The 16,031-nt window shown below is 37.5% G+C and overlaps 2 protein-coding genes across 2 annotated transcripts in view; both read left to right on the top strand.

Moving 5' to 3' along the window:
• LOC136821970 (centrobin-like) overlaps positions 1 to 16,031 on the top strand; it is an 80,447-nt gene that overhangs the window by 614 nt on the left and 63,802 nt on the right. The window lies entirely within an intron of this gene.
• On the top strand, positions 978 to 14,488 carry LOC136821973 (uncharacterized). Its single transcript, XM_067078191.1, has 7 exons — positions 978 to 1,105; positions 1,818 to 2,180; positions 7,214 to 7,522; positions 11,403 to 11,708; positions 11,922 to 12,041; positions 12,212 to 12,303; positions 13,880 to 14,488. Exons 1-7 carry the CDS (start codon positions 1,057 to 1,059, stop codon positions 14,000 to 14,002), a joined length of 1,362 nt encoding a protein of 453 aa, XP_066934292.1. The 5' UTR covers positions 978 to 1,056; the 3' UTR covers positions 14,003 to 14,488.

Below are 16,031 nucleotides of genomic sequence, written 5' to 3'. Positions count from 1 at the left end.
AATTTTCGAAAACTGGTATATTAGCCATATTGCCAATATGGTATTGCACTGATTGTAGATTAATGAAAGGAAACTTAATTTATCGTTGTTGTTTTTCCTTTTCCATGATATCAAATAATCTACGTCATATCTTTCTTCGTTTCGAGCGTAAAACTCTACTTCTTCTACAAGAGTAAGTCCTAAATGCTTGGAGCTGTCTAAAGACTAAATACCACATGGCCCTGTAAAATGTATTTTCCGAACTGCAACTCTTTTGTGAGTCTTATCATCCTAAAATTCTGAATTGTAGTTCAAAGGTATCTATCTATTGAACAGGAGAAAACCCCAGATGGGTATGAAAGCTATACTACTGAATTTCTTGGGATGGCTCGGGATTCAGATAAATCTTTGGATGTTTAGGACAATCCTGTCTCACAGCCCCGGTGGAAGTTTTTGCCTCAGTGGGGATAAAATATCTTATTGAAAGCCCGATGGGGATAGAAATTATATTGTTCCAAGCTTAGAAAATCTATTGTGGATGGTTTTGGTGTGCAAAGGTATGTTATTAGAAAAGTTTGTTCTTATTAGAAAAATTGTATCAGAAAAAATCTCCTATCATACTTTTATATTACACTGGTTCCCAAACTTTCCACACAGTTTCAAATGTTATGTTAAAAGTCTCCGAACTCGTAGTATGTTATGTATTTTACACACACCAAAATACCGCAGTTCAGCTAATGTTTCTAACTCACCTAAATAGAGAATAGAGACATATACGCATGTGCAAATTAACGTAATTATTTTGTCGTTCTTTTTAATTGGTCTGGAACAACTGTCTAAGGATAGATATCGGTTTCGAAGCAATCGGCAGATTTCTATCCTCTTGTTGTCACACAATGGCTTCTTTCTTAGAACAAGGGATTTAATTAAAAGATCTTTTTTATAAATTACTTGCTTAGATATGATATTTGATTACGAATGAAAGCTAAATTTTCCTGCTTTTTTATCCTGTTTGTGTTTTTGTGTTTACAGAATTTGTGTGGAACTTTTGATAACATTTTGTTAACTTTGTGCGTGATGAAGATTTTACTGAAAATTCTTTTTGTTGCTGTTATCGTCGAAACAAGTAACTTATTTACCTATAACTTTTGAAGGAATTCTTCATTCTTTAAAAATTTGGTATCATTGGAAAGATATTAGTGAGTGGAACAATTTGAAATAAAAAAACTTTAAAAATATTATAGAAATGAAGATAAAAATGAAGAAGAAATAAAATGAAGATCTTGTAGAAAAGTTTTATAACTTCCATTTTCACTGGAGAGATTCTTTGATATTAAAATATTTATTCAATATAAATATTTTAATGAAATTTCTTCACAGTGATGATCTACTAAGATCAAAGAATCTCTTCAGTGAAAATGAAAGTTATAGCACTTTTCTACAAGATCTTCCTTTTTTTCTTCTTCATTTTCATCTTCACTTTTAGAATTTTTTGGAAGATTTTTTTATTTCAAATTGTTCCACTCACTAATATCTTTCCAATGATACCAAATTTATAAAGATTGAAGAATTCCTTCAAAAGTTATAGGTAAAAGAAAAAAGAGTGCACACTTATCGTGAATAGACTTCAAACCTTTAGACCCGCTCATCTTCTTAAACCACACTCGTAGCAGGTGATTTTCCCTGAACTTAACGCTTTGCTTCGTTGAATATCACTTTCCTCCAGTTAATAAATCGCAATACCAAATATAAGGTCAGGACATGTAATATCTGATTGATACCGGTTTTCTCAGATATTTGCTCTAGTATTTAAATATATCTTTATGTTATCATTTCAGCATTAAGTGTGTCCTCAGTAAAACCTGTAAACGGTGTGAGTTCAACCACTGTATCAATTGGAAACGATGCCTTGTTCCAATGGAACATCGTGCTGGAAAACGGTGACCAAGACGTTGGTTTAAAGCTTTTGAATGGAACAACTGAATTATGGACCCAACAGTGGGGTAAAGTTAGTGTTGAAGGAAAAGCACTCTTCAAAGACAGATTGACCGTCGAGAAAAGTGTCACCTATCTAAAAGCTACAATCAAAAATGTGGATTTCAATGATTCTACAATAGAATTGAGAATTACAGGGGCTATTTTGGACAACGGCTTCACTAAATTATCTGATATTGATTCTACAATAAGCTTGATAGTTCAAGGTAATAAAATGATCTATGTTCACAGGATTATATTTATATATATGCCCTTGTCTCGATGACCTGGTGATTTTCAAAATCTTCGCAAACCTAGTCTCCTTTTTATTTAGTTATTGCATTGACTGGACGAAAATCCCCTCTAAGGGGACTTGGGTAAGTTATGGGTATTGCTGATATTTTTTGCTGACGTAATCTGAATTTCAAAAATAATTTTCATATATTTTTATATGTATACCGTATTACTTCGAATGAACGCCCCTTCTTTTTAACGCGCCCTCGAATAAGCGCCCCTCCTAAAAGGAAAATTATTTAAAAAACGCCCCCCTCAAATAAACGTCCCCTTCGAATGAACGCCGCCTCTAGGGAAGGGGCGTTTATTAGAAACGTGTGACCTTAATACTTCAATACCAGTGTTGATTGGGTTTGAAAAGGAAGATTTTATTCATTTCTTGTAACCAGATGCAATTTTAATCGTTGAACCAAAGAAATTTTGCAATAAAATCCTGATAAAGAACTAAAACAAAGGGTATATTTGCTCTAAATATTCGACTTTAGACTAAAATAATTCAATAAACGCCCCTTTCTTTTAAACGCTCCCCCCCTCGAATAAACGCCCATCCTAAAATCGAAAAAATTTTATAAACGCCCCTGGCGTTTATTCGAAAATACGGTATACATATTTATTTACAGTAATATATTTCCCAGGTCTATCGACCTCTATGAAATAATCATGCTTAACATTTTACAATTTATGGAGATCTTTTTCCCATTCTGCGAGCAATTTTTCTTTGAAGTTGGCGACAGATGTTGCAGCTACAACATCAACTCCAAGACCATTCCATATGTCAATACTTCTGTAGAACAACGAATTTGTTTGATACCCTCTGACACCATCATTTGCAAAGTTTCTTTGTAGTTCGTAATCGTGCTGACGTTTCGGGCGTTCGCGAAGGACAAACTTTTGACAGGCCGATGATTTATCATAAACGTGAAGATGTTTATATACTTCAACCATATCGCCAATTTTACGTCTCATTTTCAGTGTCGGAAGGTTAATCTTACGGAGACGGTATTCGTAAGATTTGTTCTTGTACCCGCTAACCAGTCTCGTGGCCCTTCGCTGAACACTCTCGATGGCATCGATGTGTTTGATGAGTCGTGGAGACCAAACGGCTTGAGCGTACTCAAGATGAGGTCGGACGAACGCTATAAAAAGAGTGCGGAGCATTTCTGGTGAAAGAAAGTCAAAACTTCTGCTGATCAGACCAACGATTGAGTTAGCTTTCTTGATTTTACCAAAGATGTGTTCTTCAAAATTCAGTTCCCCAACGATAATCACTCCGAGATCTTTTTCTTGATCCACATGCTCCAGGATTAACCCGTCTATGTTGTATGGATGGGCATGTTTGATGTTCCAAAATTTTCCTAGTGTTAGCACGTGGCATTTATCTGGGTGGAATCTGAGTAGCCAGTCCTTTGACCATCTTTCCATTGCATCGATATCATGTTGCAAGCGAATGGCATCTTCAGCACTATTTATCTCCTCAACAAGCTTAGTGTCGTCTGCAAAGAGGTACATATCAGAGCTTGTAACCTCAGGTAGATCGTTGATATATAACACAAAAAGTAATGGACCAAGAACACTTCCCTGTGGGACACCGCTGAGTACTTTACCTTCCTTGGATAGTTTACCATTTACCTTGACATACTGATATCGATCCGACAGAAAGGATTTGATCCAGTCTAACGTGAATCCTTTGATACCGTATGCGTCGAGTTTCTTGAGTAATCTGCGGTGTGGAACTGTATCGAAGGCCTTGGCAAAGTCGAAATAGATAACATCTACCACTTTACTTTCTGATATTGAGTCTGAACATTTATCAAGGTAACTCAATAATTGTGTGACTGTTGATCTTTTCCCCAAGAATCCGTGTTGCTTGTCAGAAAGTAACTTTTTGTCAACTAGGAACTTCATTATTTGATCTTTAACGATTCTTTCCATCAATCTACAAGCAATTGAAGTCAAGCTAACTGGCCTGTAATTTTCTGCCAAGTTCTTTTTTCCTTTCTTATAGATCGGGGATACGTGCGCAATTTTCCAATCATCCGGTAGTGTACTTTCTGCGAAGGATTTGGACATAACAATGTATAGGGGGACAGCAATATAGAAAGCTAACGCCTTCAACATAGCAGGATGTATCTCATCTGGTCCCAGTGACTTGTTAGGGTTCAAGCCTTTCAGTTCTTTTCGGACCATTTCAATGGTGAGATCGAAAGTTACACATGAGTCTGTACGTGATGCAAACTCTGGTAGTGGTCCAGCAGGCTCTTGTGTAAAAACACTACAAAATTGATCCTGTAGTACGTCTGCTTTATCTTCATCCCTATAACAGAGTGATGAGTTACTACTTCTCTGTTCTGTTGATGTGCCAATCGACCTTATCCATTTGCGGTGGAGACGACGCTTTTCTTTGATGGTTTTTCGGAGTTCTGTAGAAATCGCAAATTTCCTCTTTCTTTTATAAGAGTTTTCTTCTTTTGTGCATGGTACGTATTGGTTCCTAAGGTCAAGAAGTTTATCTCGTAACATATTCCAGCATTCATTAACATGTGTGACGTCTGCCCTGCTAATGAAACCAGTAACCCATTCATAATTTTCAAGATCTCCTTTCATCGCTTCGTAGTCTGCTTTATTGTAATTGTATTTCGCACCTACAGGCTCGGTTTCAAAATAACATTCAAATGTGAATGAGAGAACACTATGATCGCTTTTGTCAAGGGGGGCTAGATAGGTTAGATTATTGACTTGGTGTTCTTCGTTTGTCAGGATTAGATCGATAAGGGAAGGTGTGTCCGTCCCTCTAGCTCGGGTGGGTTCATCAACGTGTTGGTAGAAAAAGGCGTCTCTTAGAGCGTCCAGGAATTTTTCATCTTCCTTTGTTTCGTCGTGAGGAGTGGACCAGTTTTTCCAGTTGATGTCTTTGTAGTTGAAATCACCGACGATACATTTGTGAGTATATTTGTTGTTGAACGCAATTTCCTTTAAGAGAAGGTTCAATGTAATGTTATTCCTGGCTGATGTGTTCGTATTAGTAGGACTCCTATACATACATGCAAAGAGTAAACAGTTTGATCCTTCTAACTTGATCTCTAGCATGCATACTTCTTGAAAATCATGGGTAGGTCTCACTTCAAGAACAAGGTTTTTTATTGACTTGTGTATAAGGATGACAATTCCACGACCGACTTTATTCAAGGAATTCGTTTCATAAGGCTCAGAGTAATCTTTGACGACATAGTCCTGAATCAAGCGCTCTTTTTTCCATTTTTTTGGTTTTACTTCGCATATTGCTATAATATGGGGCTTTTCATTTAAAACTAGCTGGTCTAGTTATCGTTTCTTCTTTTTCGTAAGCTGGTCTGCGTTTGTATACATAATGTTTAATTTTTGTCGTGTTTGTTTTTGTTTTTGCTTCTTATTTTCTACTTTATTTGTCAATGGTTTCTTAGTTAATTTTGGCGATTGTTGGCCATTATCTTCTTGAGGCGGAACCCGTTTTTTGCGGAACCTATTACTCTCCAAATTCCATCTTTTTCAGTCTGGTTCTTCGTTTTTGCGTCAGTTGCCTTTTCTTTATACTTCTTTCTTTGGTCTAAAGTTAGATCCTCGCAAACGCTCACACCCTTGTACATCTCTATTCCTTTCAATGCTGGAAGATTTCCAAACACACTATCCTTTTCCTCCTCACTGTTTAGAGTAACAATGAGTGGGCGCTTTTTCCCATCAGTTGATTTGCCAATTCTTGAGATACGTTTTATGTCTACTTTGACATGGAGCTTTTCAATGAGTGATGTTACCCATGTCTCATCTTTCTTAGGAGCATCATTTGTTGTTGTCTCTTCAACGCCGTGGATAATCAAGTTTTTTGACCGTCTGATTTGATCTCTTTCTTCCGCTGCCTCCTCATCACGGACTTCTTTGATAACAGTCTTGATATCATTGTTCGGAGTGGTGGTCTCACAATTGGTAGAGACAACAGCAGCGGCGTATGATCTTTTACACTCTTCTTTAAGAGTTGACAGAATTTCCGTCCGGAAATCTTCTAGCTTCTTTTCTAGTTTGTTTTCGACGTATTCTACGGTGTGCAAGGCTGGATCATTAGAGAGTTTAGTTTTTAACTCTGTAAGCTCTTGTTTCTGAGATTCGACAATTTCAAGAAGATGTTGTTATGTTGTTTTCAGTTTCTTGATCGTTTTTTCGTTTTCTTTGATAGTTTCTTTGAGTTTCGCTAATTCTGCGGCGGTTTTTAGTGACGGTTGTGTTGCAGCAGAGGTAACGAGATTCGAAAGGTCTTTAGAAACTGTAACGCAGTTTGGACAGACGTATTTACAGCTGGTTCTTCTGTCATCTTTAAAGCATTGTAGCATATATGGTGGTAATCTAGTAAAAAGAAAATGTACTAGTCTGTTGCACTTTGAACATGCCAAACTGTCTTGATTACGATCGTCTACACATGAGGCGGTGGTGCAAAGAGGATTTGGAGTTATCTTTTGTCTTTTGGACGTCATTGTAGATGTTTTAATGAGAATGCAGTTTTCGATGGTTGGATGTTGGCTGGTTTAAGTTGGTTTTAGTAGCGATTTTCCATGATTTTCTTAGAAAAATGCAAATTTGTTGAATTTGACTATCGCTGTTAGATTGTGACTGCTCTCTATTAAGTGAAAGTTTGATAACAATTGGATAAACAATCCTTGAGAAATCCAGCAAGATCCTAAGATTTACAGCGATTTTCCAAGTGAAAAAGAGAGTCTACAAAGACTTGCAATAGGATGAAACGTATCAGCAAAACGAGAATTGTACTCTAGGTGATTGACTGCTACACTTAGGTATAAAAATTTTGTCAGTAAAAGCCTCTTACCACATCAAACACATTAAGTGAAAGTGAAGCCTCTTTGTAAAGAAAGGTGCAAAATTATATTTTGAATTATCAAAACTATCAAAAGTAATTTCCATGCCGGTTGACCGTATTTTCTAGGTGGGCCACTTTATTGTGGAGAAGATCTTGAGTCAAAATATATCGTTGGATGGAATGCTACACCAAGATTCAAACTGTGTATTCAAAGCAATCCAGCACCAGAAATATCGTACACATTTCCAAGCTCAAGTGAATCAAGTGTAAAAAGCATGGTTACTGGACCAAGTCGAGATAACCAATATACCATAGAGTTTGAGCTTCCCCCGATAGCTGCTGTGAATTGTGGTCGTGAGTTATTATATACAATAACTTCGCCAAATTTACAAGGAAGCATACCTTTGACTGGAAGAAGCACAATAATTTTGACTGGTAAGTGAATTCATGATATTCATGACGTAATGTTTTCTACAGAAAGGCCCGTGTTTTTGCCAGTAGTGGCAAATTTTATACAACTTTTATCTAGTTCAAATTTGCCACTACTGGCTAAAACCGGGGTATTTCCGTAGAAAACATTACGTCATGAATATCATAAATTGAGCAAATGTGGGTACTTTCCTTAACAGCTGACCTAGGGGGCCATGTCATTATAGATTCCAAAAAACAGACTCGGTCAGAAATCAGGTTTTTTTTTAAACATTGGACTCTGTTAGAAACGGAATTTAGACTGGTAATTGACGGTTAAGCAAAATGGCGGACGGTCATGCTCCGCTTCGGAAAAAGTAAACTGAACGATAAATTGTTTAAAGAGACATTCTAGCGAAGAAACTTGCAGAGAAGTGAATGTTTCTGAGAAGATTTAATGATTGTTTGCTAAAATGGAAGGGACAAACGACAATTCCGTCCAACCAAACATTGGAAACCGGCAAAACGAGCCTGTCGAGGAGGCAAGATGTGGACGATGTGGTAAGAGCTATCGATCAAACAGGGGTGTACTTCAACATCTACGATTCTGCAATGGCGCGGTTCAACGACCAAACGATGTCAGACAACCTCCAGCTGCACCGCAACCCCCAGTTGCTCCGATACCACCACTGCTACAAAATGAAATCCGACAGCAACAAGACACTCCAGATTTTCATGCTCAACAATTCTTTTGGGGCCCGACTCCAGGGGAAGAGGCGATAGTCTACCTGAAAAACTGCTACGAAAAGATTGTTTTCTGGCGGAAGAATCTGTTTATGCTTCCCAAGGGTGCATCAGGGAAAGAGTATATTCGTGAAATGACTAGACTGATAAACGAATGGGTTGCTGAGAGTCCTATCAAGACTTGTGCAATGTACGCCGTTCATGTTATGCCAGCTTTGCTGCTCCAGAAACCATCGAGAACATCTAAAAGCAAAGACCATGTCAACGCGCTAACAAGAAGATTGGCACATTGGAAGAATGGGCAATTCGATCAGCTTCTACGAGAGGCCCAAGCTCTACAAAATCGACTGCCGAAAACTGAACGTAAGAAAAACATCAATGTGATTTCAAGAAAGTTTCGCGAACGGATGAGCAAGGGGAACGTGAACTCGGCGATAAAGCTTCTAACAAACAATATGAGTGGGGGTGTGCTGCCTTTGAACGCCAATACCATCGATCTTTTAAAGACAAAACATCCCATCGGACGAGAAGTGCGTGAAGACGTTCTAATGCAAGGTCCACTTCCAACGGTCGAAAACATAATATTTGACGTCATCGACGAAAAGATGGTGTATGAAGCAGCGAAGATCACACGTGGTGGTTCGGGTCCATCTGGAATGGATGCTGATGGGTGGAGACCAATCCTAATGTCTCGTGACTATGGAGATGCTGGCTCCGATCTTAGAAAAGCGATTGCTGAGCTGATCAAGACGATTTGCATCAAAGAAGTCGACGACACATCATTGTCACCATTGATGGCATCAAGACTAGTCCCGCTTGACAAAAATCCGGGCCTACGACCAATTGGAGTCGGAGAGGTCCTGAGGCGAATTATGGGGAAGGTTGTCATGTCAGCTTTCTCCAAAGACGTCGTCAAAGCAACCAACAAAGCGCAGATGTGCGGGCGTCAATCAGGAAGTGAAGCTGCAATACACGCAATGCGGAAGATGTATTCCAACGAAGATACAGATGCAGTAATTCTGGTGGACGCAGCAAACGCGTTCAACAATCTTAATAGAGGTGTGCTATTACATAACATCAAGTACATCTGCCCTGAGATCGCTACATACACCACCAACTGCTACACCAATCCTGCAAGATTGTTTGTCATTGGAGGGTTGGAACTCAAATCCAGAGAAGGCACAACTCAAGGCGATCCTCTTGGTATGGCCATCTACGCTTTGGGAATAACCCCCATGATGAATATCATGCTGATGGCGATTGCCGACAAACACAACAAGATGGTGGGTTTTGCAGACGATATCACCGCAGCAGGAGACATCCAGTCACTCAAACAATGGTGGGACCATCTCCTTGAAATTGGCCCTGCATACGGATACTTCCCGCAACCATCGAAATCTTGGCTGATAGTAAAAGAAACCAAGCTCACCGAAGCAACCGAAGTATTCGCAGGTACACAGATTCAGATCTCCACTGAAGGTGAACGTCATCTAGGCGCGGTCATTGGGACAGACGAAAACAAACGAAACTACATCAACGAAAAGATCAGCAAGTGGAAGGATGAAATCATCCTCCTTGCTGACATAGCCGCCACATATCCTCAATCGGCATATGCTGCTTACGTTACAAGCTATCAACACAAGCTGACGTATTTCCTGAGAACGATCCCGGGTATATCCGAAGAAATCAAGCAAGTTGACGAAGTGGTCAGACATCGGCTGATTCCTGCTCTGGTTGGTGGTCACATCATCAACGATAAAGAACGCATGATGTTGTCCTTACCACCACGTCTTGGTGGTTTGGGACTAAAGATCTTCGAAGAAGAAGCTGAAAGCAACTTTCAAGACTCGATGAACGCCACAACAACTCTTCAAAATCAGATTCTGGGTTCGAATGACGAGAATCAAAAGACCAGAAGTCAGCTTCGCAAAGAACGAGATCTACGAGATCAAGGCAAACTTCAACAACTTCTGAACGAATCCGATGAATCAACCAAACGAAAGATGGAAACCCTCAACCAAAAGGGGGTTTCAAACTGGCTGACGGTGCTTCCGATCAAAGACGAAGGTTACGAACTATCAAAACAAGAGTTCTGGGACGCTATACGTATTCGATACGATTGGCCCCTAGATAGAATCCCGACACATTGTCCGTGTGGAGCGAAATTCGATGTTGCTCATGCCCTTTCGTGTAAGAAGGGTGGCTTCATAACTTTGCGTCACAACGAGATTCGTGACATCACAGCAAAGCTGCTAAACGAAGTTTGCGTCGACGTACGAAAAGAACCTATCTTGCTTCCCATCGGTAATGAGGATCTCCCGAATCAAGCTAACAAAAGCAGAGAAGCAAGACTTGATATCAGCGCACTTAACTTTTGGACGAATGGTCAACGAGCATTCTTTGACGTAAGGGTTTTTAACCTTTTTGCTCAGCGACACATCAATTCCAAAGTTGAGAACTGCTTGAAGACGAACGAAAACGAGAAGAAGCGTATGTACGGAGAACGCGTTCGACAATCCGAAAATGGAACATTCACACCAATCGTTTTTGCGGCTAACGGTGCAATGGGCGTGGAATGTATTCGTTTCTATCAACGACTATCCGAGTTGTTGGCCGACAAGCGAAAGGTTCCCCAGTCAATCGTGACGAATAAATTGAGAACATTGATTTGCTTTTCACTTTTACGTTCAACCGTAAGGTGTTTACGTGGATCACGGGGAAAAATATTCACCCCAGAAAACATTTTATAGATTATTATTTTACTTTTTATCTTTCGAGTCTTTTCAGTTTCTTGTCGTTCTGGTCTTTTCAGGTTGTTTTTTTTGTGTGTGTGGCCCACTTTTTAGGTTTTTTTTTTTTATATAGTGCAATATATATAAAAGTATTACCCAGGAAAATTTAATTGTATATATCTTCTTTTGTGTTTAGTTAAAATAATTATCATAATATATATTTGATTGACTAAAAAAAATTTAGACTGGTCAGATGCAAAATTTTACAACCAGTGGCATGTCCCGTCCCCGTTCCCGTGCCCCATTTTGTTTGAATTTCCTAGCTAATATTTTCGCAAACATCAATTTATATGCACATTCTATTTCTGGAAGGGCTGTGAAAGTGAATGAATTTTCATTCTTCAAAATCTTACTCCGCTTTTCTTGAATAGATTTTCCTTTGGATGTCACAATATCATCATTTTCATACGAAAACAAAGTACCTAAAGTCGTTTGGAAGGAGATCGAAGCTGGGTTGTGTAGCAACAAAATTGCTTACTACATTGAAGCTGCCATAACAAAAGGACCAGTGACTGGAACATCTTTGCTCATTGATGAAATGGGCCAAGAACAAACACAAATTTTGATGTGGGCTGAATATGACTCTCCAACGGGAAAGAAAATTGGATCAAAAACTGACTTTGCGTTTAATAAAACCACTACAAAAACCACGACAACCTCAGTGCCGAGTGCAACTAGTATGTATTCACTGTGTGTTCTTGAGAAAAACATCAAAAAGAGAATAATATTTAAAAAGAAAAAATTGGGTAAACGAAACTTTGATGCGAATTATTATGAAGAGTTTCATAGTTGGGGAGAGGCTAAAACTGCAATGTTTTTTCTTTGCCGAGATTTTCTTAATGATGATGCAGCAAAATTAAAACCATTTTCAAAATCTTTTGTTTTTCTAGAAGATGAAAAAAGGTCATGGCTTGGAATAGGCATTGTCGTCGGTTTGGTTATTGGGCTATTACTAGCTCTGGTAATCTTTTATATTGTGCGTTTTTACCAGAGGCAAAACAATACGAAAGGTAAGCAAGAATTTATGACATATTTGTAGTTTCAAGCATAATATACTTATTTTCAATGAACACGAGCCAAAACTCCAACCCGGTAAACCTTTAAAGTTATTAAGTTTACACATCGATATTATATTTTTCAGTATTTTTTAAATTCACTTTTTTGTGTACTGTGCATCTAGGAAATCAACCTAGTGAATTCGGGGAGAAAGGACCAACTTACGAAGGTGTCAAAGACAATGTTATTGTGAATACAGAGTCGACTAATGGACAGGTACACATTGATTGTATATCTCAATAGTTGTATCCAGTATAAAGGATTCCAATGGGGGACTGTTGTAACTAAAATAAAAATGTTGATATTCGTTTGTCATGAGCTACAACATTTTCTCATATATCAGCTTTTCGCCCTGTAAAGCTTGGCAAGACAAAGACAGTCTATGTAAAACCATGAGCTCCATTTTTACCAAAGATATCCAGTAAATAAACTATTATTCAGAACCGCTAGGCTTTAACTCCTATCACTTCTTTTCCTGGATTGTCACACTTAAGGTTTGGGGACACGAGTTTTTTTTGCGTTGGTGCAATGCAACATGCTCCATCCCACCAACCTGAAACACTTTCTAATGTCGCAACACAGTAGATAAAAAAGTAACTTTTCGCATTTTCATATCCTTGAACAGCCTCAATTCAAAAATAATGGAGTAGTGCAAATTAAAAATATCTTTTTACTTTTCCCAGGAGTAATCTTTAACTATAAATACGCAATTTCTGACGTGGGACAAAATTTCTCTCATTTTTGTCCCTCTGACAATGGAGCAAAACCGATTCAAATCAATTTTGCTCCATTGTCCCAGGGACAAAATCAGCGTGTCTTTTGTGTATTCCCCTCAACTTTTGTCCCATGAAATAAAAATTGAAACCATGGGACACGCACTTTTTTCTTATGTTGGTGGGATGGGGCATGTTGCATTGCACCAACGCGAAAAAAACTTTTCGTGTCACCAAGCCTTTATCCTTAATCCTTCCTTTTTATTATTAAGCATCGCGCAAACAGGCTTCAAGTACCATCTTATAAATTAAAGGTTTTATTTTAACATAACTGTTCTCGTTTCATATCATACACACATATTTCATATCAGTACAGTATCTGGCTATTATTATATTATGCTGATATAAGCAAAAAATGTTTTTCTTTTCCTCTTTCTGAACAATTTTGTCGTACCAATCCAATGTGAAAAAGCTTGTGAATTAAAATTGACGAGTAAGCAAATAATACCACTCTTTAAAAAAAAAACCTTTATGTATTGGCTCTGTATAAGTCTGCTCCATCTACACGCTTTTTTTTTTATAAGAATACACTCTATAAGAATGTCCATGATGAAAATGGCCAAAAAATTAAGAATATGGTAAGAATATCACCATCATGGAATTTAGCAACTGAACCTAAAAATGCCATTTTTAATGCATTTTAACCTGTAGATTGCCAATTTCGATCTTAACCTAAGAATACCGTAAGAATATTTTTGGATGATTTTCGCCAAAAAGTTAAGAATATCCATGATGGAATGAAAATACACCATTCTTATAAAAAGAAAAGCGTGTATTGTCCTGCCCAGATCTTAGATAGCCGAGTCGACAACCTATGAGCCTTCTGAAAAAGACTGTCGAAAAGTCTTAGATTACTCTCGGATATCCACGTAAAATATCGAACTGAGCAATAACTTGAATATTGACCTCTGTCAAAAATAACTTTTTGACATCAGTTGATATTCAATGGTACTCCAAAGTTTGGTCTCTAAAACTTGGAAAACATTTCTAAATAACCCTTTAATTTATCATTTTTTTAGGATTATGAGTTTGTTGCAGATCATGGGAATTCAAAGAGAGCGAATGCTGTAACCAATCAAGAACTCAATGCTATATCACCGTCAGATTTTACTTACACCAAACTTCAAGGAAAATCACATTAGGAAAAAGCAAGAGAAAATTCCAGGCTTTTTTAGGCTTTAAATACCTTTACGGTCGAAACAAAGGAAAGAAACGAACGTAGCCTTGAAATATTATCATTCCATTGGTTTTTAAACGCCTAATTGACGGATTGGTAAGTGGCGCAATTTTACATACTTTTTGCCCTTTCTCTTGCAAATTCTGACTGAAATTATAATCTGCACACAAATTACGGGTCCGGATGGAAAAGATGCATCATCCTTCACTGCCACTCCACTTCATCCATATCAAGCGCGTTTGAAGTGTATATGATGTTTGATGAGGTACAGGGCATAGCGAATTTGAATGCAGCCTGAAAAAACAATGTATTGATAATACTTATTTAAAATGCACTTAGTTAACAATATTTTGACGACATTTTTTCATGCACCTACCCAACTGTAGCGAATTTAAGAGTAAGACTTTTCTAGCGCACGGCATTTAGGCAACAACTTAATCAAATCAAGTATATTCCAATTATAATAGTTGAGACATTATCCCAAATCTCTTCTGCGTTGGACTGCAAACCATTCTAATAGTTTAACTATCTCAACATTACTTTCTCCCTCCCGAGAAGAATTTTCGTTGCATTTTCGTTACCAAACTCTGCTGACTGCGCTGATTAGGGTTGATAGAACTTGGGTATATATTTTACCTTGAAATATTTGTTTTTGATGTCATCGTGAAGACGATGAACTTTGTAATTAACAATCATTAAAATTAAACATTATTAATTAAATCGAACATATAAACGACTGGAAATCCATCTCCTTTGTATTTTTGAAGATAAAACTGCTAGCTTCATTGCCGCCTCATTAAAATAATAAATTGAAATAATAAACTTTGATGGTATACCTCTTGGGAATACCTTGCTAACAACGTCAAAACTTCGACAAAAGTCTCCGTTGTTCTACTCTCCTCAAGTCTTTTGTCTATATCATGACAAAGATAACAGAAGTTCTTCAGAACTTCTTCAAATCCTCCGAGTCAACCCATACCTGTGAAAACAGCAACGAAACAATGTAGGCTGCACCAGGCAGACATAACAAGTACAAAAGAAATCAAACCAGCTAGCTTTTACTTTTTCTTTTATCCTTTTAGTAAGATTCTTCTTACTTTCCTTTTTTCCGCAGAAATTCCTTTTTGACGTGACTTTTTTTTGACGTGGCAGTTGTGGGCCACCGTAACAAAGCGAGAGTAAAAAAATTTAAATTGGTCTCCCAGGTATTTTTATACGTTTTCACTAACGGATATTTGCGCTCCTTTTATGACGTCCACGCACAAAGAAAAAACCCTGCTCAAACTTATAAAAATCGAAAAATAAAGAGTAATAAAAAACACTAAAGTCTGTTCACGATAAGTGTGCACTCTTTTTTCTTTTACCTAGAAATTTTAAAGGCATTCTTCAAACTTTACAAATTTGGTATCATTGGAAAGATATTAATGAGTGGAACAATTTGGAGTAAAAAAATCTTTGAAAAAATTTTAAAACGAAGATGAAAATGAGACGAAAAAGATGAAGATCTTGTAGAAATGTGCTATAACTATCATTTTCACTGAAATGAATCCTTGATCATTGAACATCATCACTGTGAAAAAAGTTCTTAAAAATAATCATTCAGTCAAAAGATACTAAACAAAGTTATAAGCTGATTAACGTCTAAAAACGCTGTTTTCTGCTGTTTTCTGCTGTTTTTTTGGGGTCAATGACTTATTGACTTTGTAGCATAACTTTATATTGAATGAATATTTTAGTGAAATTTCTTCACAGTGATGACCTACCAAGATCAAAGAATCTCTCCAGAGAAAATGAAAGTTATAGTACTTTTCTACAAGATCTCCATTTTCTTCTTCTTTATTTTCATCTTCGTTTTTAGAGTTTTTTTAAAGACTTTTTTATTTCAAATTGTTCCACTCACAAATATCTCTCCAACGATACCTTTTATCTTTTTTCTTTTATCTATATCATGACAAAGATAACAGAGGCAATATCATCGTCAGCTTTCCGACTAA

This window comes from Clytia hemisphaerica, unplaced genomic scaffold (genome assembly GCF_902728285.1).
Source record: "Clytia hemisphaerica strain Z4C2 unplaced genomic scaffold, Clytia hemisphaerica genome assembly, whole genome shotgun sequence".
In the NCBI taxonomy this organism is placed as follows: domain Eukaryota; kingdom Metazoa; phylum Cnidaria; class Hydrozoa; order Leptothecata; family Clytiidae; genus Clytia; species Clytia hemisphaerica.
This window is presented reverse-complemented; position numbering and strand designations above follow the sequence as displayed.